This window comes from Dipodascopsis tothii (assembly GCF_038497935.1).
Source record: "Dipodascopsis tothii strain CBS 759.85 unplaced genomic scaffold V1510scaffold_11, whole genome shotgun sequence".
In the NCBI taxonomy this organism is placed as follows: Eukaryota; Fungi; Ascomycota; class Lipomycetes; order Lipomycetales; family Lipomycetaceae; genus Neoaidaea; species Neoaidaea tothii.
This window is the reverse complement of record NW_027117995.1, coordinates 135768-156260: the sequence shown is the minus strand read 5'-3', so window position 1 is coordinate 156260 and position 20493 is coordinate 135768. Positions and strand designations below refer to the sequence as shown.

The window sequence follows — 20493 nt, the reverse complement described above, 5'->3', positions numbered from 1 at the left end:
CCTACCGGGACCAGACGACCGGGCACTGGCCAGCCCGCCGGCCGCGAGCCGCACTCAGCTGCACTGGGCCGCATCGTTTCCGATCGGCCCCATCGCGCGGATCTCGGTCGCCGAGGGGCGCGCGCCGCAGCGCCGCACCGGAAACGGCCCGAACCAGGCCGCGTTGACGTGTTCGACGATCGGAACCCGTCTCGATCAAGGCCGTCTGCGCCGCCCTCTAAGCGGGATCCGTCCGCCCGCCGCGCTGCGCCGGCCCCATCCCGATCGAGCTGGCTGCCGGCGCCGGCGTCGCAGACGCATACGCGCGCTGGCCTACGCACGCACAGGCACCGGCCGTCATTGGCCGGCGCCGGCGCCGGCCGGGGTGCCGGGCAACGCCAGGGACCACGCCGCACGCGGTCTGGCGTCCGCCCGGTTTCGAGCCCGGTGGTCGTCACTGGCGCCGCAATATGCCTGTAATATACACGCAAATTAGAAACGAGCCCGAACTTAACCGCGTCCTGGCACCCAGGCGAGGTATAAAGCTGACGGCCGGAGCCCGGCGCCGGCCGTGTGCTCCACCTCTGTCGCCTCTTGGACCCTGCTGTCCCCCCGTCTGCTCTTTCCCAAGCACTCATGCGTCTGCTGGCCGTGTTGGCCGCGACGTGCGCGGCCGCGGCCGCGTTCCCCCACTCGCGGCCGCCGTTCCACCGGCCGCGCCACGAGAAGATCGACGTGGCCGTCATCGGCGCCGGCCCGGGCGGAAGCTCGACCGCGTACTACCTCAAGCAGTTTGGCGGCTCGCGCTACGACGTGACCGTGTTTGAGCGCAACGACTACGTCGGCGGCCGCTCGACCACGGTCAACATCCACGACGACGACGACTACCCGGTCGAGCTCGGCGCGTCCATTTTCATCACCGAGAACTACATCCTGCAGGCTGCCGTGGCCAAGTTCGGCCTGGACCTCGTGGACGGCGACTTCTCGGACCCGGACCCCAACGCGGTCCCGCTCGGCGTGTTCAACGGCCGCAACTTCACGTTCGTCGAGGTCGACGACTACAGCGTCGAGGAGGCGTTCGGCATCGATCCGGTCCTGGCCACGTACTCGACCGCCGACTACGTAGTCGGCCAGTTCCTGCAGTGGTACAACCCCGGCGTGCTGCCGATCGCAGACCTGTCGGCGCTCAATGCCGCGTCCAACCTGACGCAGGCGACGGGCCAGTACGCGACCGGGCTCTACGGCAATTCGTCGTTTGTGAACGTGCTCGTTTCTGGCGCCACCCGCGTCAACTACGCGTCCAGCATCGACGACATCACGGGCATGGGCGCCACGCTCACGCTGAGCGGCTCGGGCGACTACGCCGTCGCCGGCGGCAACCGCCAGATCTTCAAGAAGATGGTGTCGCACAGCGACGCCGACCTCAAGCTCGAGACGACCGTGGTCTCGGTCTACCGCAACAACATCACCAAGAAGTGGGACGTCACGTACTGGAAGCAGGACGACCGCGAGATCAAGATCAAGTCGTTTGACCGCGTCGTCGTGGCCGCGCCGTGGTACCAGACGGGCATCATCATGGACGTGGCCAACCCGCCCGAGAACGTGCCGTACCGCGAGCTGTGGGTGACCATCTTCACGACCCGCGCGCGCCCAGACCCGACCCGGTTTGGCCTGGCCCGCGGCGAGATGGTCCCGGACTCGATCTTCACAAACGACTTTGGGTTTACTGGATACACGGCAGCGGGCCTGCCCCAGTTCCTGTCGTTCAACATCGTCGATTACCTGAAGGAGAAGCACGAGTACGTCTACAAGGTGTTTACGTACCAGAACCTGTCGGACTCGGACGTGCGGGCGTTCTTTGCGAACGGCACCAAGATCACGTGGACGACCCGCAAGTTCTGGAACCCGTACCCGGTGCTGTCGCCGGTGACCGACTTTGGCGCCTGGGAGGTGGCCGACGGGCTGTACTACCCCAGCATCATGGAGCGCTTTGGGTCGTGCATGGAGACGGCGGCGCTGGCGGGCGCGAACGTGGCCGCGCTGATGGTGGCCAAGGACGGGACCAACACGACCGCGATTGAGCTATGATGTACTTGATGATTGCTGTGAGCTGCGGCTGTTTTGGAGTAATGACGATCTGACACGTGACTACGCGCGCCGCACGCGCCGCATGCGGCGTTGCACGTGCGGCCATACGTATAGCCGTCTCGGCGCTGAGGTAACGCCGCCGCCGGCGGCCAAACATATGGCCGCCCGGGTCGCGAATTTCACGACCGCAATGATGTGATTTTACGACCGGAGTCTTTCATTGAACTAGCTAGTAGCGAATCGCGTCAAGCGGCTCGTTTACTTCATGCCAACAGCGCTCTTGGCCTTGTCCAGGATCGAGTCGTGGCCCTGGTGCTCGGTGCCACGGTCGAACTGCGAGGACTGCAGGTCGTTGTCGTAGCCCGACTGGCGGCCACCCTGGGTGGTCGAGTCGAGGCCGCGCTGGCCCTGCGACTGGGTCTGGCCGCGGGTCTGGCGCTGCTCAAAGCCCTGGCCGGCCGACTGGGTCTGGTAGCCCGAGCCAGCCTGCTGGCCGAGGCCCTGGGTCTGGCCCGACGTGTAGTCGTCCGACGTCAGGTCGTTCGAGCCAGCCGAGCGGCCAGTGGTCTGGGACTCGTGTCCCCAGCCCGAGCCGGGCTGGCCCTGGGCGTTGCGGGTCTGAGTAGTGCCCGACTGGGTGGTGCCCGACTGAGTCGAGTACTGGTCACGACCCGAGGCGCCGCGGCCCGAGGCCTGCGTCTGCGAGCCGTACTGGTCGGGGCCGCCGGTGCGGCCCGTGGCCTGCGACTGGTAGGCCGAGTCCACGTTCTGGCCCTGGCCGTAGCTCTGCTGCTGGCCGTACGAGTCCGTGTTGGAGCCGAGGCCGGACTGCTGCTGGCCCGAGAGGCGGTCGAAGCCGTCGTTGGCGTACTGCTCGCCCTGCTGCTGGACGTTCTTGCCCATCTCGTTCTTGTTGCCGCCCATCTTGTCCTTGACAGTGTTCTTGATATCCTGGAACTTAGACATGTTGATTGAGTAGATTGTTTGATTGTTTGATTGATGGCTTCCACCCCGGCAAACCAGCCGCCTTTATAGCCCGCGGCCGCCGGAAGCGTCGTCAGATCTGCAACGGCGATCGCGTCATCTAACGGCGATCGTGCAAACGGTCGTGGGAGCGCGGCCCGGCGCGTTGACTGATCGTTCCCCGTTGGGACATTAGATTCGGAAGAAGGGTTAGGGTATGAGCGCATGGCCCCCGGACAGCGTCGCGCCTGCCGAAAGCAATTGTGGGCGCGGTCACGCCCACTTGCGCGATTGCGATGTGGGGTAGCGCGGAGAGTTGCCCCGAGCCCTCCATACGCTATCGGATCGTCGGGTGGGTAACGGCCGATCGGCGTGGTATGTGCGACGCTGGATGCGGCCGGCCCGGCCGGCAGGGCGATCAGAGCGCCGCACGGCCGCATGCGGCTCGAGCCAGCTGTCCTCCCGCGGCGGGGTTGTGGCTCGTGCGGGTGCGGGGAGGCGGTGCAACGAGCCTCCGCGCTCGCTGCTGCCCAACGGTGTCTGTGCCGGAAGCTCCCGACGGCGACCCCTCGTCAGGCGGGCGGCCTGCGGGCACTGGACAGCCTGCGGGCACTGGGCAGCCTGCAGGCATTCGGCAGCCGCGGCTTTCAAGGCGGAGCGCCGGCGCGGCTCAATTGAGGCGACCAATCTGCGCGGCTCGTGCGGCTCGTGCGGCTCAAACGGACGCGCTGGCTCAGTGCGGCTCAGCGGTTCGAGCCGCACCATGCGGCTTGTGCGGCTCAATTGGGCGTGCGGCTCAATTGGGCGTGCGGCTCAATTGAGCGTGCGGCGCTCGTGCGGCATACGCCATGCGGCTCATGCGGCTCATGCGGCTCATGCCGTTGCTCGCGGCTCACCGCTTCTGTCAGCCCGCCACAGCTCCACCCGAGCAGCCTGCCGCCGCCCTCTCACAGATCGCCTCACGCCCAGCCGCAGACGCTCGCAGCGCGCGCAGTGCCGCCACGTCAGTCCGCCACCGCGCCGTGCGGCTCAGTTACCCGTCCGTAGATCGCGTCGCGCTTGTGACCAACACGCGCCCTTCGGCCAAATTCACCTGAACCGGACCCTTTGTCCACGTGTGATGGAGTCGCCTACGGATATGCGTCTGGCAGCCGGCCCGCTGCCGCGACGGCGCGCGCCGGGCCGGTCCCGGGCTCACCGCGACCTCGAGAGCGCCGTGTGGGACGTGCAAACGCCGAGCCGCCGGGCCAGCGCCGGCGCCGGCGCCGGCCCCGGATCGCCGCTGCTGCCAGCGCTGCCGCTGGAGCTGCCGCCGTCGCCGCCCGCGTCGCCGGCGCCCGCGCTGCGGCACGTGCCGTCGCCGGCCGAGCCGGAGCCGGAGCCGACCACGCCGACCACGCCGACCGGCGACGCGGGCGCGCCGGGCGCGCCGGGCTCGGCCGAGGGCGTCTCGGCCGCGACGGTGCGGTCGCGCGAGTACGCGGTGGCGTTCCCCACGTCGCCCACGCCGACGCGCAAGCGGGCCAAGGCGCAGTGATGTACTAGTCTATGCATTCTATCCAAAACTCAGTCGATGACAAGCAGAACCTTGACTTCGGCGACCGTGCGCGGGAAGAGAGTGCGCGGGAACTCGATGGAGGCCACGATGGCGGCCTCGACGTCGGCAAAGTCCTTGACAAAGCGCGCGGACGCGTCCTGGATGACGCGCGTGACGAGCCGGGGGATGGACAGCCGGCCCAGGAACGTCTGGGCGTCCATGAGCGCCGAGGGCAGGAAGTCGTCGAGCGCGATCGACAGCTGGGTGATCTTCTCGGACGCGAACTCGGGCACGGACGCGAGGTCGACCTCGGCGGGCTTGGCGCGCAGGGCCTCGAGCGGGCGCTGGAGGTGCGAGTCGGCCAGGAACTTGGCGTGCAGGGCGGCAACGAGGGTGCCGAAGTGGGCGTCCATGTGGCCGGCGTACTCGTCCTGCTTGAGGCGGGTGAACGCAAAGAGCCGGAGCGTCGTCTGGACCGCGTCGAAGCAGTTGGTCATGTAGATGGCCTTGGCGGTCGGGTCCAGGCGGCCGGCGTCGGCCATGGTCAGGCAGCACGTGAGGTACGGGTCCAGGGCCTCCTCGACGATGGCCGCGAACTCGTCGTCGCGGTCGTCGGCCTGGCCGGTGATGGAGGTGTCGTACGAGGCCATGAGGGTGCGCATCTCGGCGAGCGCGTCGTGCAGGAAGAACGGCGGCTGGAGGTCGGCGGGGACGTCGGGCAGGCTGGTCTGCATGGCGTAGAGCTGCTCGCGCAGGTTGCGGTGGAACTGGTTCAGGGCGGACTGGGCCAGCGTCTGCAGCACGGCCAGCAGCTCGGCGTCGTCGTCCAGGACCTTGCGGAAGACGGTCTTGTAGAACTGGAGCAGGCTCATGATCTGGTAGGCCACGGTCGAGCGCGCGCTGCCGGCCAGCGTCTGGTCGATGCGCACCTTGAGCGGCTTGCAGACCAGGTGCAGGTTGCGGTCGACCAGCGTGTTGACCGTGCGGCGCACGTCGAGCGTGTCCTGCCACGGCTCGCTCGCCACGGCCTCGGCCAGGCCCGCGGCGATGTCGCCCGCGTCGGCGTCGAAGAGCAGCTCGAGCGCCTCGCGCTCGCCCGCGGCCGCCGCGTGCGCCCACGCCAGCATGTCGCCCACGTACCGGAACGAGTCGTACGCGTACAGCTCGATCGGCTTGGCGCCGTCCGTCAGCGCCGACAGGAACTCGCGCAGGATCACCTTCTGGCGCAGCTCCGACAGCGCGTCCAGGCACACCTGGAACAGCGACGGCCGCTCGGCCAGCAGCCCCAGCGCCCGCCGCAGGCTGACCCGGATCTGCGGGTCGTCCAGCGACAGCGCGCGGATCTCGCGCGTGGTCCAGTGGAACAGCTTGTCGTACGCCGCGTCCAGCGACCGCGACACCGACTCCATGATCTCCAGGCCCAGGCTCTGGTCCTCGTCCGTGAGCAGCACCTGGCAGTCCTCGTGGATCTGCTTCGCCCGCCGCACCAGCGCGAAGAACTCGCCGTCCACCGGCTCGCCGGAGAGCGTCAGCGCGTCCACCTCGCGCTCGCTCAGCACAAAGTGCGCCTTGAACGCGTCCAGCAGCTGCTGCTCGACCAGCACGTCGTCCCGCTGCGCGGCCAGCGCCGCCTCCGACACAAACAGCTCGCGCGTGTCCGCCTTGCTGCGCTCGATCTGCCCGCCCATGTCCTCCACCACCGTCGTGATCGTCGCCAGCGTCTGCCAGATGTCGTCCAGTTGCTGCCGTCAGCGCGCCCCGCGTCCCACGTACCCGCGCCATCTTCGAGAACTGCTCCAGCACCTGCCCGTTGGCCTCGATCACCTCGGCCTCCACGTTGGCCCGGAACTGCCGCCGCATCTCGGGCGTGTTGTTCTGCACGCGGTCGCCGAGCAGCACCAGCGCCTCCTTGATCGATCCATCGGCGTACGTCGTCGCCAGGATCTCCGACAGCTTGATCGACAGCAGGTTCGACTTGCCGGCGCTCGACACGGCCAGCGACGTGGGCGCCTTGGCGGCGCCCGCCTCGTCGGCCTCGTCCAGGCGCACCTTTTCCATCGCCAATCCGCGCGGCGACGCTGCGGGCCGGGCTGTGCGGGTGTCTGCGGGAAGCGTCAGCGGCGCCGGACCGGATGCCACGGCGCTGGCCATGCGTACCTGATGGATGGGGCGGATGGCCGGATGGGCGTGCGTGGGCGTGATGGGAGGCGCCGTGGGCGAATGTTTGATAGCACGCGTTTGCGTTTGCACGGCCACCAAGCAGCGTGAGCACAGCGGACGGAACGGCCAGCCAGCGCACGATCCGGGACAGCGCGTGAGCAGCAAAAGCGCGTGGCGACTGTGCGCTGTTTGCGGAGACGCGGACGGCGACAGCAGGCGCACGAGCGCAGCGAGGGCGCAGCGCGAGGGCAAAGCGCAGCCAGCGAGCAGCACCGCCAGCGAGCAGCACCGCCCGCACCACCACGCCAGGCCGCCGACGGACAGCGGCGACACAGCGAGCTGCGCAGCGAGCGCAGCAGGCAGCCAGGAGCAGCCGCAGGCCGCGGAGGCGCGAGCCAGGGCCGGGAGCGGGCAGACGCCGCGTGACGGCCGGAGACCGGCAGAGACCGCCCGCCAGCCGGGCGCAGGCGCAGGCCAGGCATCATGGCCATGGCCAACAAGGACATCATCTTCCGGGTGTTTGGGCAGGGCTCGATCTACCAGACGCTGCAGCAGGAGGACAACAACCGGTATGTGGAGCCGGACATCGAGGCCAACTACGGCGAGCCCGCCGGGTACGGCGCGGACAGCGGCGAGGGCGCGGCCGGCGAGCCGCTGATGGCGCGCGAGGCGGCGGAGCGCGGGGCGGCGGCAGACGGGCGTGCGGGCGGCGGCGAGGCCGCCGAGGACGAGGACGACGTCGTGCCGGCGTCGATCATGTTCGAGGGCCGCAAGGAGCCGCGGGACGGGCGCGAGCCGGCCGGCGCGCGGGCGGACGCAAGCACGTCGTCCGCGGGCGGGTCCGCGCGGTCGCCCGGGTGGGGGCCCGGCGCGGCGTCCGGCGGGGCGTCGGGGTCGAGCTCCAAGTACCGGCGCGGCGGGGAGTTCTGGCACCCGTCGCCGGCCGAGATGTCGTTCCGGTTCTCCAAGCAGTCGTTCTACGGGCACCCCGGGATGTCGTACCCGCTGCCGCCGGCGCCGATGGAGCTGCCGGCGCCGCCGGCGGACGTGCCGGCGCCGCACGGGGTGCGGCTCGAGTCGTCGTACAACCCCGCGCTCGCCGGCGCGGACTCGCTCGAGCTCCCGGCGCCGCCGTCGCTCGCCGACAGCGCGCCGCGGTACGACGCGGACGAGGCGCTGCGCCAGGCCCGCCTGGGCGTCGTCGACGCCCGCAAGCGCGCGCTCTGGAAGTGGGCCAACGTCGAGAACCTGGACAACTTCCTCCAGGACGTGTACGAGTACTACATCGGCAACGGCATCGCCAGCATCATGCTCTCGCGGCTGATCAACCTGGCCACGCTGGCCTTCGTCGTCGGGTTCTCGACGTACCTGGGCGCGTGCATCGACTACTCGCGCGTGCGGTCGAGCACCACGCTGCGCGAGATCCAGGTGCCGCAGTGCATGTCGCGGCTCTCGGCGTTCTCGACGTTCGCGCTGTGGGTGCTGTCGATCGTCTGGTTCGCCAAGCTCGTCCAGTACGCCACGGACCTCCGCCGGCTGTTCGACCTGCGCAACTTCTACCGGCACCTGCTCAACATCACCGACGACGAGATGCAGACCATCTCGTGGCAGCACGTCGTCCAGCGGATCATGCTGCTGCGCGACGACAACCCGATCACGTCCAACGCGATCCGCCGGCAGTACACCGGCTACGTGACCAAGCAGCGCATGGGCGAGCACGACATCGCCAACCGGATCATGCGCAAGGAGAACTACTTCATCGCGCTGCTCAACAAGAACGTGCTGGACCTGAGCATCCCGCTGCCGTTCCTGCACGGCTCGCAGTGGCTGACCAAGAGCCTGGAGTGGAACCTGAGCCTGTGCATCATGGACTACGTCTTCAACGACCAGGGCCAGGTCCGGTCCGCGTTCCTGCGCGACACACACAAGAAGGCCTTGGCCGAGGGGTAAGTGCGCGCCGGGCCCGCTGACCCAGCCTCCGGCGCCGGTTCCTGCTGGCGGGCGTGATCAACATCATCTTCGCGCCGTTCATCATGATCTACCTGTTCCTGCTCTACTTCTTCCGCTACTTCGAGGAGTACCACCGCAACCCGGGCACCATCGGCTCGCGCCAGTACACGCGCATGGCCGAGTGGAAGTTCCGCGAGTACAACGAGCTGTACGACCTGTTCCGGCGGCGCCTGAACCTGAGCTACTACCCGGCGTCGCGGTACGTGGACCAGTTCCCGAAGGAAAAGACGGCGCAGATCTCGGGCTTTGTGGCGTTCGTGGCGGGCTCGTTTGCGGCGGTGCTCGGCATCGCCTCCGTCATCGACCCGGACCTGTTTCTGGGCTTCGAGATCACGCCGGACCGGACCGTGCTGTTCTACATCGGCATCTTCGGCACCATCCTGGCCGTGTCGCGCGGCCTGATCCCCGAGGAGACGCTTGTGTTCGACCCGGAGGCCAACCTGCGCTACGTCGCCGAGTTCACGCACTACCTGCCGCCCGAGTGGCACGGCAAGCTGCACACCGACGAGGTCAAGCTGGAGTTCTGCAAGTTCTACTCGCTGAAGATCGTAATCCTGTTCCAGGAGATCGCGTCCATCATCCTGACGCCGTTTGTGCTGTGGTTTTCGCTGCCGAACTCGTGCGAGCGCATTGTGGACTTTTTCCGCGAGTGCTCGCTGTACGTGGACGGCATCGGCTACGTGTGCTGTTTTGCGGTCTTTGACTTCAGCAAGCGGCCGGAGCCGCGGCGGCGGGCCAAGAGCACGCACCAGTTCTGATGTATATATAGCAACGGCGTTGGCTCTTTGAGGGCTGTGATTGGGCGCCGACGGCTGCCGACGGCTGCCGACGGCGGCTGCTGGCGGCCGCCCCGCGCGCCAAGACTCGCTTGGTCCCGTGGCGTCCGTCAGTTGCAACCTTGGCGGCCGCGGCAGCGGACGTGCTGCCGTTGTGGCGCCGCTGTGGCGGGTGAGCTCTGGCGGCGACTCCAGGCGCCGCCGGCCGGCCAGGCGACCCCGCTGCGCGCCGTGGCGCCGGCGGTCGAGCCCGCAGCTTGGCGGGGCTGTCGCTCGGCGGAGTCGCCGTTGGCGCGGTCGCCGTGGCCGGCCGCACCGGTGGCGAGCAAATCGACCGGCCACGCGGTGTGCGCCATCGCAGCCGCGCGTGGCGCAAAAAGCAGCGGGGTGTGAACCGAAAAATTCACTCCACACGGGACTCGAACCCGCAATCTTCCGCTAACTTCGCAAGTCGCGCCACGTGACACGACGCTCGGTAGGAGGCGGACGCCTTACCATTGGGCCAATGGAGCCAAAGTATAGCAGTTCTGTGACGCAATGCGCTTATGTACCGCCCCCGTGCGGCTGTGCGCTGGCCGCGGCCCCGACATCGGCGCCCAGCCCGTGGCCAGATCACGCCCACGCCCGCCCGCGCGACGCCAGATCACGCACTTGCCGCGTGCTACCCCTCGGCCAAGCCCGCCGGCGTCGCCGCGCGGCCGGCCGCCGCGCGCGCCGTTGGCATCCGCCAGCAAGCAGGCGCATACGGCGTATAAAGGCGCTAGGCGCCGCCCTGGACCGGCATCGACCTCGCAACCACCATGCCCTCGATCGCGCAGCCCGGCGCCGAGGCGCCCGCGCGCAAGTTCACGCTGGCGGTGCTCGAGACCGACCCGGAAATGCAGACCGTGGAGGGCAGCATGCGCGAGCTCGTGACGCAGTGGGTCGGCCGCGCCGACGCCGCGGATCGCATCGCCATGCCGTCCTTTGACGTCCGCCGCGCGCCCGCAAAGTACCCGGACCCGGCCGCCATCGACGGCGTGCTGATCACAGGCTCGCGCGCAGACGCCCACGCCGACGACGACTGGATCCTGCACCTGCTGGACTACGTGCGCGAGCTGGCCACGAACCCGGCGAACGCCCATGTGCGCATCGTGGGCATCTGCTTCGGCCACCAGATCGTCGCGCGCGCGCTCGGCGGGTCGGTCGTCAAGAACCCGCTGGGCTGGGAGCTGTCGGCGACGACGCTGGAGCTCTCGCCGGCCGGCCAGGCGCTGTTCCCGGCCGCCGCCGGCGGCCTGGTCCTGCACGAGATGCACCAGGACCACGTCGACCGCGCGCCGCCCGGCGTGGACGTCATCGCGAGCTCGCCCACGTCGCCCGTCCAGGGCCTCTACCGCGCCGACAAGCTGCTCACGTTCCAGGGCCACCCCGAGTTCTCCGGCGACGTCACCGAGAGCCTCTCGGAGATCGTCCGGCAGAAGGGCGACGTCGACGACGCGACCGCGGACGACGCCATCGCGCGCACGCGCGTGCGCGACCACGGCCCGTACGTCGGCCAGCGTGTCGTCGCGGACTTTCTGCTCCGCGCGCAGGCGTAGAGAAACTGGTCCCATTAAATAAATGCACATGGTGAACACGAGCTAATGTACTGCTTAACCAAGAACCGCACCACGCCATTGTTTCAAAAAGAAGATGACACGAACAAAAAGACAGGGCAAAACGTCGGCGGGCGGCGGACCGGCCCGCGGACAAACAGGATGGAAGGCACACGTGAACGACATCAAAATTAGACAATAATACAGCAGCCCGCGCTCTTTTCTGACCGGCCCTGGGCCTTGTCGCTCGCGTTGGCGCCGGGGCCGCCCGCGCTCGGGTTGGCGCCGTGGTCCTTGTTGTACGTCCGGATCTCCCGGACCAGGTTGTAGAACGCCTCGTCGACGTTGACGCGCTGCTTGGCCGACGTCTCGATGAATTTGCACTGGAAGTTCTTGGCGAGCTGCTTGCCCTCCTGCTGGGACACCTGGCGCTCGGTTTCTAGGTCGCACTTGTTGCCGACGACGATGATCGGGAAGTAGTCTTTATCTTTGACGCGCAGGATCTGCTGCTGGAACAGCGCGATCTCCTCGAACGACGAGCGCGACGCGATCGAGTACACGAGCAGGAAGCCCTCGCCCGTGCGCATGTACTGTTCCCGCATGGCCGAGTACTCCTCCTGGCCGGCCGTGTCTAGCACGTCCAGCAGCGCCACCTCGTTGTCGATCACGCACTGCTTGCGGTACGAGTCCTCGATCGTGGGGTCGTACTCGTCCACAAAGTGGCTCTGGATGAGCTGGATGGTGAGCGCCGACTTGCCGACGCCGCCGCCGCCGACGACGACGAGCTTGTATTCTCGAAGAAATTGTGACTGCACCTGGCGCGGCGCCAATTGGCTGCGCGGGCCGCCGGGGCCGGCCGCAGCCGTGGCGCGGTGCGCCTGTGTCAGCACGTCCACGGCCGACTCGCGCGCGCACTCACCTTGGACATCTTGGCTGTGTTGCTCACTCGGCACGCACGCCGACACGCTAATTGCACGGAACCGCGCAGGGACGCCGCTCACGCCCACACCGGCTCGCTCGGACCGCGGGCCGAGCTCGGGGACGGGGTCGTCTGGGCTCGATCGATGGCCGCTCGATCGCTGCCGTCAGGGGACGCGCCGCACTCGGTCGTCGCTGCCCGCTCAATCTGGCCGTCAGCCGTGCCCACGCACACGGGGCCGCCGCGCGCGACGGCCGCGACGGCGCGGCGGCCGGCCGCCGCGCGGCCGCGCTGCCGCGGCCGCAAATTTTGCGGCCCGTCGGCCGGCCCCGCCCGTCGTCGCACTCACCTCTGCGTGCGTCTCTGGACGCACGATTCGTCGCTTCTGTGCTGCTGTCGCCGAGCCGATAGGAATGGATTTCCCGTTGCTCGTGCAAGACCGGATGACTGAGGAGACTGGAAGGAAGGAAAAGACTGCACGACGGATGTAATATCTAGATAATGCGAAAATGCCCAATGGGGAAACCGGGTAATATCCGTCCAAGCGAGGGTGAGGATCGCATGAACGCGGCGACGAGGCTGAGGGAGGCGGGGCTGTGGCGCCATGTGGCTGGGCGGGCGATAGCGTGGGGCTGCGGCGGCTCGGGCGGCCATGCGGCGCGGCTGGTGTGGCGGTGCGGCAATCGTTACTGCGTGCATTGTGGCGGTGCACCCGCGTGCGGCGGTCCGCGCCACAGCCGTGTCAACGCAGGCCGCGGCCCGTGGCGCCGCTGTCTCCTGCCGGCGCCCCTCGTCCGCCGGCAAGAGCCTCGGCGGGCGCGCTAGGCTGAACCGGGCCAGCCAGCTCCACGACGGTGGCTGAATTTAGGATGAGCTCTCAGATCGTGTATATCACCCGCCTCTGTTCCGGTTTAGGAAGTAGAACAAACCATAGCACTCGCTTAATGGAGCTAGCGGGTCCAGCCAGTCGCGGTGGTTTGCACAGTGCTGCCGAATCGGGCGGCGCGTCGGCGGCGGCGCGGTGCGCGGTGTCGCGGCGCGCGGCACGCGGCAGCAGCACGCGGCCGCGGCAATTGCCGCACGCGGATCGGCAGCGATCGGCGCAGGCCTGGTCCGGCCGCCGGCCGCTGTGGGTCGGCGACTGCGGGTCGACGCGAGTCCGCGTGGCCGGCTGCCGGCGGAGAGCGGGCCGGTGGGCGCCTGCCGCGGCTAGCGGGCGCGGCCGCGCCGTCCTGCGGGCTACGCCGCGGACGCTGGCGTGTGGCTGCCGCCACAAGGGTGTTCGCCGGGTCGGGGCGGTTCCAGCGCGCCGGGCGCCCCGACCCGCCGCGCCCCCTGCAGCCGGCGTCCCAGCCCGGCGGGCCCGCCGTGTCCATCCTGCCTATCTCGTCCGCCCGGCGCTCCGGCCGGCGTGCTGGGCCCAGGGGCGTGCTGCGCCGCGCCGCGCCGGCCGCCGCGGGTGGACCCGTCTATGCGCCCTAGCCGCGCTGCTGCACGCCGACCGGACCAGCAGGACGCAGCGTACGCCAGGCGCCGTGGCGCGCCTGCCACACGCCGCAACGTTACGAGCCATCCGTGCCACGGTGCCACTAGCCGACCCAGCCCGCGGGATCAATGCATCTAGTGCCTTGGCGTGCAGCCGAACGCGCTGGCCCGCAGCCGCGCCGCCGCGCTGGTCCTCGGCACCTAGCCCAGCCCCGACTCTCGGTCGTTGGTCCGCGCGGCCGCGCCGCCATGTGCGTCCTCTACCCACCCGCTGATCGTCCCGACCCTGCTATCGTACATTTGCTATCCTACACGCGCCGATCCGGACAAACATCGTCCCTGGCCTGCTCTACACCGCCAGCCCGGTTCCGCCCCGCGACCACCGGTACAGCGACAGCAGCTGCCGCCGCCGCCGCCGGCCCTCGTCCATGTCGCCTTGGTGCGGCTCCGACGTGCTCAGCAGCAGCATCCGCTCCTGGCTCGACGCCAGGATCTGTAGAATAGACTCCGTCGCGGCCGCCGTGCGGCCCCCGCGCGTCGCGTTGATCGACTGCAGCGCGCCCCGCATCACCCGCCGGAAGTTGCGCTGGTACTCGGTGTTGAGCGTGACGATGCACACCTCGTGCGCCCGCACGATCGTCTCGCACGCCTCGCCCACCTCCTGGCCGGCCTCGGTCTTGAGTGTGTCCACGATCTTGAGCAGGATCGTGCTGCCGAGAAAGAGGTAGATCGCAAAGAAGAACGGCATCAGCACAAGCTCGGGGTCCCAGCACAGGATCCGGTCGAGCGCCTTGGCCGCCACAAGCGCGTCCGCTGTGCTCGCGATAAACGGCCGCGACGACAGCACCATGCTCGGCGAGTACAGCAGGTCGAGCGGGTCCCAGTAGCCCGCCAGGAGGATCTTGAGCACGCTCACGAGCTCCTCGGCGTAGTCGATCCAGACGTTGTCGTAGCCTGACCACGACGACTTGGCCGCCTTCTGCAGCTTTTCGGCCAGCCGGCCGAGCTGGGCCGTGCTCACCGACGCGTCTTTGCCGTGCGTGCGTGTGCGGTCGAGCATGTCCATGCCCACGTCCATGCCCATGCCCATGGTCATGTCCATGCTCAGGTCCATGTCGACCCCGAGCGCCATGTTGAGCGCGACCGTGTCGAAACTGCTCTCGCCGTCGGCGGTGTCGGCCTTGCTGCCGCTGGCGGCCGCTTTCCACTCGTTGAGCGAGTTCACAAAGATGCCGATGCAGCTGCCGAGATGCTTGCGCATTTCGTTGAGCGCGCCGCTCAGCTGCAGCGTCGGGTTATGCTCCAGATGGTGCACCTCGACGATGCCGCCCAGCAGCGACATCAGCGGCAGAAAGAAGCCAAACAGGCCAGGCCCGGTGATCTCGTAGCTCACGCCCTTGATCCGCCGGCTGTAGAGCACGTTGGCCCGGGCGCGCTCGCTGCTGCTGCCGTTGCTGCCGCCGCTGGGGCCGGAGCCGGCATGCGCCTCCAGGCTGCCGTACTCGTACTCGTTGTACATGTCTGCCGGCGAGTTGTACGCGCTGGTGTCGCCCGGCGGCGCGTCGTGCGCCGACACGAGCGGCTCGGACGAGTTCCACAGGTCGTCCGAGCCCATCGGCCGGTAGATTTCCATCGACTGCGAGTCCAGAAACGCCAGCGGCCGGTTGTAGCACAGGCCCAGGTGGCGGTCGACGATGTAGAGCAGCCACCACGTGCGGCGGCGCTCCTCGCGCTCCTCCTCGGGCAGCTCGGGCGCCTCGGCGTTGAGCTTGAGCTCCTGCGCCAGCGTCCAGCCGGCGTGCCACCAGCGCAGCGACGTGCCCTTGAACTCGGAGGCCGACGTGACCGTGCCGAGATGCACGTACGTCATGACGTCGTCGAGCGTGCCCTCGCCGGCGGTCGTGTGCACCAGCGGCTTGAGCGCACTGACCGTGAGGTCGGTGAGCTTGCTGATGATCTCCTGCCGCGAGCTCGGCTTGCTTGTCATCAGCGGGCTCTCGCAGCTGTAGGCGGCCGAGAGCAGCACAGACAGCAGCAGCGCCGGCGACGTCTTGCGCGGCTTGGTCCGGTGCAGCAGCGAGCACCTGCGCAGAATGCTCGCCAGCCGGTACAGGTTGTTGGTCTCAAAATACGACTCGAGCAGCTCGCAGGCCAGCGACGTCGGAATGACGTTGTGCAGCAGGCCCTTGATGTCGTTCAGGATCGGGTACCGCAGCTCGGTCGTGCTGCCGTTCGAGCTCAGCCCAGACGTGCTGCCCGTGTCGACGCTGTTCGACCGCGGCCGCCGGTTGCCGAGCCCGTCCTGCGGCGACGCGTTCTCGGGCGACTGCGGCCGCGGCGGCCGCGCCCGCGGTGCCGGCCGGTGAACGCTGTGCACTGTGCTGGCGACCGGCGGAGGCGCGTGGCCGTTGAGGACTGGCCGCCGGGGAACCGCAAAGTCGCGGCCGCCGTCCAGCGCGCCGTTGAACGGCACGCCGCGGTCCGGCGGCCGCATCTGCTGGCTGACGAGCGACGGGAACGCACCGTCCGCGTCGTTGTTGTGTGCCATGTACTCGGCCAGGTCGCCCTGCCCGGGCGCGACCATGGACGAGTACCAGGACGTCGCCGACTGGTGGATATCGTGGTGGATATCGCCGCCGTCGTCGTCGACGACCCCAAACAGGTTCGCCGCCGTGGACGGCGACGCCATGAACCGCGTCAGCGGCGACATCTGCTGGCGCGGCGAGCGCGCGGCCGCCGAGTTGACCACGGCCGAAAGGTTCGCGAACGAGTTTTGCTGGAGCAGCTGCATCTGCGACGACGGCGACAGAGAGTTGCCGGAGTGTATCGACACGGACGACGCTGGCGACGTTGACAGCCCGCTTGACAGCTCGTGTAGCTCCATCGGGTTGGTGAAGGTGCTGCGTGCGGGGGCGTGGTCGTGGTCTTTGGGGACGTCGGCCACCGCCACAGTGATCCCGGGCGGGGGCGGTGCAGGGGCGGCGATCGGCCGCGCAGCCGGCGCCATGTCGATGGGCGGCTCGGGCGGGCCGTCGGCAGCTTCGGCGTCCGCATCCGCGTCCGTTTCGTCGCGCTCGGTCCCCTCGAGCTGCGCGGCCAGCGTACGGTCGCGCTTGCTGGCCTTGCCGCGCTTCTTGCGCACCCGGATGTACTCGCACCGCAGCGAAAACTCAATACAGTGCTGGCACGGCTGCTTGCCGTCGCACTTGGTGCGCAGTTGGTTGCACTGGTCGCAGGCCCGGCTGATTCGGCGTCGCTTGGACTGCTCGTCGGTCGGGCCAAGCTTGCGCCGGTTGCGTCCGTCCGCGGCGCCCGCGAAGCCAATGGAGGCCATGGCCACGTTGTCAGACGCGGCAGGCACGTCGACTCTGCCGGCGACGGACATGGCGGCGCACAGGCGTGCGAAACAGAGGATGCCCGGCTCGTACTCTAGGCCAGGGCGGAGAGCTGCCGGGCCGACGGGCGAAGGCGCCGCTGGCTAGGGTCGGAGAGGCACGGCGTAGGACGGTTCTGCGGTCAGCGGGTCCGACAACGACGCAGACAGATCGCGGCGGTGTGGGCACTGGCGAGCCCAACGGTGGCCGGCCGGGACGACACCTGCGCCTGCACGACGCCAGTGCCAGCGCCCGGACAGACGCCGCCGTCGACGCGCACGCCCGGCCGGCCGCCTAGACCACTGCCGGCTTGGAGGGGCGCTGCAGCAGCTAGTTGTTGCGAACGACGCCAATTCCGAGGGCATGCCGCCAGATTCGATGCGTCTCCCCGCAGCGACGACCGCCCGGCACGGCGCGCGGCCCCGGCAGACTACTGTCACCGCCGATTCTTACCTCTGTACACCGTCACAGGTTCTGGCGGCCAGTCAGCCGTGCTGGGTGCGATCTGGTAACAAGCACTGCTGTACGCTCCGGATTAATTCTACCACCTCCAGTTTGCGGGGCTCCAGGTTGGGCGAGGGGCAGCAAAGTTGGGGGAGGCGCGGGAGGGTAATTGAGACTCACGTGGTGGGTGCGGCTCAGGTTCGGTTAAGCGCCCGGGCACCTGGATAGGAGTGGCAAGGCAAATACAGCCAAGGCCGGCTAGCAGAAACCGCGGTGCGTGGCCGGGGCCGGCCGCCAGATTCTAGGCTCGGAGGAGCGCGGACCGAGGCCGGAGCTCGGCCGGCCGGGTGAGCGCGGAACGGAGGGTGTGGCGCACACCGGCTGTGCGGCTCGTGTGGGGGGTGCGGGGCGCCGCGCGGCATGCGGCGTACCCCGCGGGAGCTAGCGCCGCACGCTGTGCGGCTTGGGCCTGCCGCGGGCGGCACATGAGCCGCACGCGGCGCGGCGCGGTGGCTACGTGGCTGGCGCGTCACGTGCAGCGCAGTTTCGCAGCAGACCGATGTATTGTCTAACGGATCTGGTCGGCAATGGTCTGCAGGTCCTCGTCCTCCTCGATCTCGATGAGCCTGGGTCAGCATGGCCGCCATGCCAACGTACTGGGACACGCCCGCCGCCGAGCGGAAGATCTCGACCGCGCCGGCGTAGAGCATTTTAGCCTGCTGGGTCGCGGTCTCAGGCAAGTAGTAGAGCATGACGAACGGCGAAGACTTGCGGCCGTCTGCGCGGGTCATCGGGTACGACAACAGGATGTATCGCGGCGAGTTTGGCGGCAGCGCGTCGGCCAGGTCGTCGATCGTCTGGAACTTGTCGCCCGGCGCCTGCGGAACGATTGCGTGCGACGTCCGGTCGATCTCGAATATCTGGCTCTCGGGATTGTTTGCGCGGGCGCTTGCGAAGCGCAGCTTCTTGACGACGTCCGCCGTCGTTGGCGGGATCGTGTAGAGCGAGGCCTGGGTCAGCGGCGCCCCGGACGGACTTACCATGGTCGGTGTGGGCCGGCATGGGCGGCGGCGCGGCGAGAAGAGGGTTCAGTCACGTGATTTAGCTGCAGTCAATAATAAAAATGACACGGACAGGAATTGAACCTGCAACCCTTCGATATCCGGCTTACACTGGAGTCGAAAGCTCTACCATTGAGCCACCGCATCTCAACTACAAACTGAGGCTGAACTAGCAGCCATGTGGTCGCGAAACACGTGATGTACTCCTGCGCGTCGCCTCTCCGCCGCTCCAGATCTCCTGCCAGTGCACGTACGCCTGCACGCCCGCCGCACCGCCCCGAAGCGACCGCGCAGCCAAGCGGCTGACGCTGCTGCGATCGCCGTGGGCGTTACGTCAGAAGGCATAGCCCGCCCGGGTAAGCTCCAGTAACGTGGTGTCTTCCTTTAGCATCTGCACTCCGATCCGCTAGCAGTTTCAGGCCTTGGCAGGTACAGAGCCCTGGGTCTGGCCGCTTCCTGGCGGCACTCGCCGCCCGGCCGGCGTGGGCAAGCCAGCACATGGCCGTTGCGGCCCGCCGCCGGTGCCGCTGGCGCGTACGTCCGCTGGCTGCCGCCAGACGCGATCTGGCGCGATCGCACTTGCCTTAGATGCGGCGCAGCCAGGGGCCTGCAGCCGCCATGAACAGCGCAGTTACTCTACCCTAACAGGCTAGTATAAAGATCGACCGCCCGAAGCCACCACAGGGATTGGTGCGGCGCATGTACGGCGCATGTGCGGCTTGGTAGCCTAGTGGGCGTACGGCTCACGGCGCGGCCGCCGCGGCCTGCGGGGAAGCCGTTTCAGAGCTGCAAACGCAGCGCAGCATCCAGGCACCGCACGTCCTGGCGTTGTCGTGACTGCAATGGAAGGCCCCATCGTCTGGGCAGTCAGTAGGCGGGCGCATTGGTAGCTGCGGGCGCGCGGGGCCAACGGAAGCGACTGCGGTGCCGAACGGCACCGCACCGCTCCTTCCGCAATAGCGCGATCTGGCGAGATTGCAACCCAGGTTAGCCGCACATTGCGGCAGCTGCTGCCAGGTGGCTACGTGTTTCTTAGACTGGTGGCTGCGACCGGCAGCAGCGGCAGCACGGCTTCCGGCAAGACTGTCTGCCGACAATGGCCCGCACTCGTGGGCTAGGTCCGGCCGCAGGCTCTGCGCGAATATGTGCAGTCTGTCACAGACATCTCCTCAATTGGCAAATGCACGTGGGGAGCGGTAGCAGATCAATTGCGCAATTGGCCGCACGGGCAAGCGGCTGTGGGCTTCCACGTAGGGCCAAGTCTGGCCGACTGGGCGGCACCTGGGCGGCACCTGGGCTGCCGCAGCCAGCCGGTCCGGGCTGTTAGTTGCGAGCTAGCGGCGGCCCTCGCGAGGGGAAACGCCATGCGCCCACGAGGGCCGAGTGATAGCGTCGCATGAAGACCGTAGAACGGAATGGAACCGAGAGCAGCTGACGCCGTAGACCTGTCTTAAGCGACTGCCGCCCGGGCTCTGAGTAGCATAAATACCGGCACCGAGCCCGCTCTGATCGGCATCGCTTTGACTTATTAAGCCTACTATACAATGTCTTTCTTCGGAGGTTCTGACGACAACAACAACAGCGACTCGTACGGCTCGGGCCGCGGTCGCGACAGCGACTCGTACGGCAACGAGAACTCGTACGGCAACAACGCGTCGTCCTACGGCAACGACAACAACAGCAACACGTACGGCAACAACGACTCTGACTCGTACGGCTCGAAGAAGTCGTCGTATGGTGATGACAACAACTCGTCGTCCTACGGCAACAATGACAACAACTCTGACTCGTACGGCTCCAAGAAGTCGTCGTACGGCGACGACAACAACTCGTCCTCGTACGGTAACAACGACAACGACTCTGACTCGTACGGCTCCAAGAAGTCGTCGTACGGTGATGACAACAACTCGTCCTCGTATGGCAACGACAACAAATCGTCCTCGTACGGTAACGACAACAACTCGTCCTCGTACGGCAACAATGACAATGACTCTGACTCGTACGGCTCGAAGAAGTCGTCGTACGGTGATGACAACAACTCGTCGTCCTACGGCAACAATGACAACAACTCTGACTCGTACGGCTCCAAGAAGTCGTCGTACGGCGACGACAACAACTCG

At 67.9% G+C, this 20493-nt stretch overlaps 11 protein-coding genes and 2 non-coding genes across 13 annotated transcripts in view; 6 read left to right on the top strand and 7 right to left on the bottom strand.

Moving 5' to 3' along the window:
- Positions 1–615: 615 nt before the first annotated feature.
- On the top strand, positions 616–2067 carry V1510DRAFT_363701 (Prenylcysteine lyase-domain-containing protein; the record flags this gene model as incomplete). The annotated part of the gene is made up of 1 exon (XM_066931151.1): positions 616–2067. The coding sequence occupies one exon, from the start codon at positions 616–618 to the stop codon at positions 2065–2067; it is 1452 nt and encodes a 483-aa protein (XP_066789525.1).
- A 177-nt stretch (positions 2068–2244) lies between these two features.
- On the bottom strand, positions 2245–3475 carry V1510DRAFT_415320 (uncharacterized protein). Its single transcript, XM_066933571.1, has one exon. The coding sequence runs from the start codon at positions 3468–3470 to the stop codon at positions 2601–2603; it is 870 nt and encodes a 289-aa protein (XP_066789524.1). The 5' UTR covers positions 3471–3475; the 3' UTR covers positions 2245–2600.
- A 225-nt stretch (positions 3476–3700) lies between these two features.
- V1510DRAFT_433774 (uncharacterized protein) lies at positions 3701–4567 on the top strand (the record flags this gene model as incomplete). Its single annotated transcript, XM_066935524.1, has 1 exon — positions 3701–4567. A coding segment is annotated over one exon (867 nt), but the record flags the coding sequence as incomplete, so codon positions are not given.
- Positions 4562–7095, bottom strand: V1510DRAFT_415318 (oligomeric Golgi complex subunit 6). Its single transcript, XM_066933570.1, has 3 exons — positions 6725–7095; positions 6341–6669; positions 4562–6309 (listed from the first exon to the last, which is right to left on the bottom strand). The coding sequence occupies exons 2-3, from the start codon at positions 6623–6625 to the stop codon at positions 4597–4599; spliced, it is 1998 nt and encodes a 665-aa protein (XP_066789522.1). The 5' UTR covers positions 6626–6669; positions 6725–7095; the 3' UTR covers positions 4562–4596.
- Positions 6657–7506, top strand: V1510DRAFT_415315 (uncharacterized protein). Its single transcript, XM_066933569.1, has one exon. It carries the CDS (start codon positions 6732–6734, stop codon positions 7383–7385), a length of 654 nt encoding a protein of 217 aa, XP_066789521.1. The 5' UTR covers positions 6657–6731; the 3' UTR covers positions 7386–7506.
- A 241-nt stretch (positions 7507–7747) lies between these two features.
- V1510DRAFT_364031 (autophagy protein Apg9-domain-containing protein) lies at positions 7748–9495 on the top strand (the record flags this gene model as incomplete). Its single annotated transcript, XM_066931170.1, has 2 exons — positions 7748–8673; positions 8703–9495. 2 exons carry the CDS (start codon positions 7748–7750, stop codon positions 9493–9495), a joined length of 1719 nt encoding a protein of 572 aa, XP_066789520.1.
- A 422-nt stretch (positions 9496–9917) lies between these two features.
- On the bottom strand, positions 9918–10025 carry V1510DRAFT_t101. Its single transcript has one exon. It is a non-coding gene; the product is annotated as a tRNA-Arg (tRNA).
- Positions 10026–10313: 288 nt separating this feature from the next.
- On the top strand, positions 10314–11093 carry V1510DRAFT_402552 (class I glutamine amidotransferase-like protein; the record flags this gene model as incomplete). The annotated part of the gene is made up of 1 exon (XM_066932114.1): positions 10314–11093. One exon carries the CDS (start codon positions 10314–10316, stop codon positions 11091–11093), a length of 780 nt encoding a protein of 259 aa, XP_066789519.1.
- Positions 11094–11281: 188 nt separating this feature from the next.
- Positions 11282–12018, bottom strand: V1510DRAFT_425779 (ras family-domain-containing protein; the record flags this gene model as incomplete). The annotated part of the gene is made up of 2 exons (XM_066935139.1): positions 11282–11899; positions 12010–12018. The coding sequence occupies 2 exons, from the start codon at positions 12016–12018 to the stop codon at positions 11282–11284; spliced, it is 627 nt and encodes a 208-aa protein (XP_066789518.1).
- A 1825-nt stretch (positions 12019–13843) lies between these two features.
- Positions 13844–16828, bottom strand: V1510DRAFT_363929 (fungal-specific transcription factor domain-containing protein; the record flags this gene model as incomplete). Its single annotated transcript, XM_066931162.1, has 5 exons — positions 13844–13949; positions 14046–14470; positions 14720–14903; positions 15033–15875; positions 16335–16828. The coding sequence occupies 5 exons, from the start codon at positions 16826–16828 to the stop codon at positions 13844–13846; spliced, it is 2052 nt and encodes a 683-aa protein (XP_066789517.1).
- Positions 16829–17856: 1028 nt separating this feature from the next.
- On the bottom strand, positions 17857–18355 carry V1510DRAFT_415302 (actin depolymerizing protein; the record flags this gene model as incomplete). Its single annotated transcript, XM_066933568.1, has 3 exons — positions 17857–17938; positions 17970–18322; positions 18353–18355. The coding sequence occupies 3 exons, from the start codon at positions 18353–18355 to the stop codon at positions 17881–17883; spliced, it is 414 nt and encodes a 137-aa protein (XP_066789516.1). The 3' UTR covers positions 17857–17880.
- An 81-nt stretch (positions 18356–18436) lies between these two features.
- V1510DRAFT_t100 lies at positions 18437–18520 on the bottom strand. The gene has a single exon. It is a non-coding gene; the product is annotated as a tRNA-Trp (tRNA).
- A 1397-nt stretch (positions 18521–19917) lies between these two features.
- The window catches only part of V1510DRAFT_447994 (Orcokinin), a gene marked incomplete at both ends in the record, with an annotated part of 976 nt that continues 400 nt past the window's right edge, over positions 19918–20493 (top strand). The window contains one exon of the mRNA XM_066935762.1: positions 19918–20471. Coding sequence (XP_066789515.1) covers positions 19918–20471 — 554 coding nt within the window. The remainder of the gene's footprint in view (positions 20472–20493) is intronic.

Coding starts and splice junctions, on each gene's coding strand:
- V1510DRAFT_415320 (XM_066933571.1), bottom strand. CDS start 3,470: ATGCGGCCGTGCGGCGCTCTGATCGCCCTGCCGGCCGGGCCGGCCGCA.
- V1510DRAFT_415318 (XM_066933570.1), bottom strand. CDS start 6,625: ATGGAAAAGGTGCGCCTGGACGAGGCCGACGAGGCGGGCGCCGCCAAG. Junction 6,310..6,340: donor AGTTCTCGAAGATGGCGCGG/GTACGTGGGACG, acceptor CGCTGACGGCAG/CAACTGGACGACATCTGGCA.
- V1510DRAFT_415315 (XM_066933569.1), top strand. CDS start 6,732: ATGGGGCGGATGGCCGGATGGGCGTGCGTGGGCGTGATGGGAGGCGCC.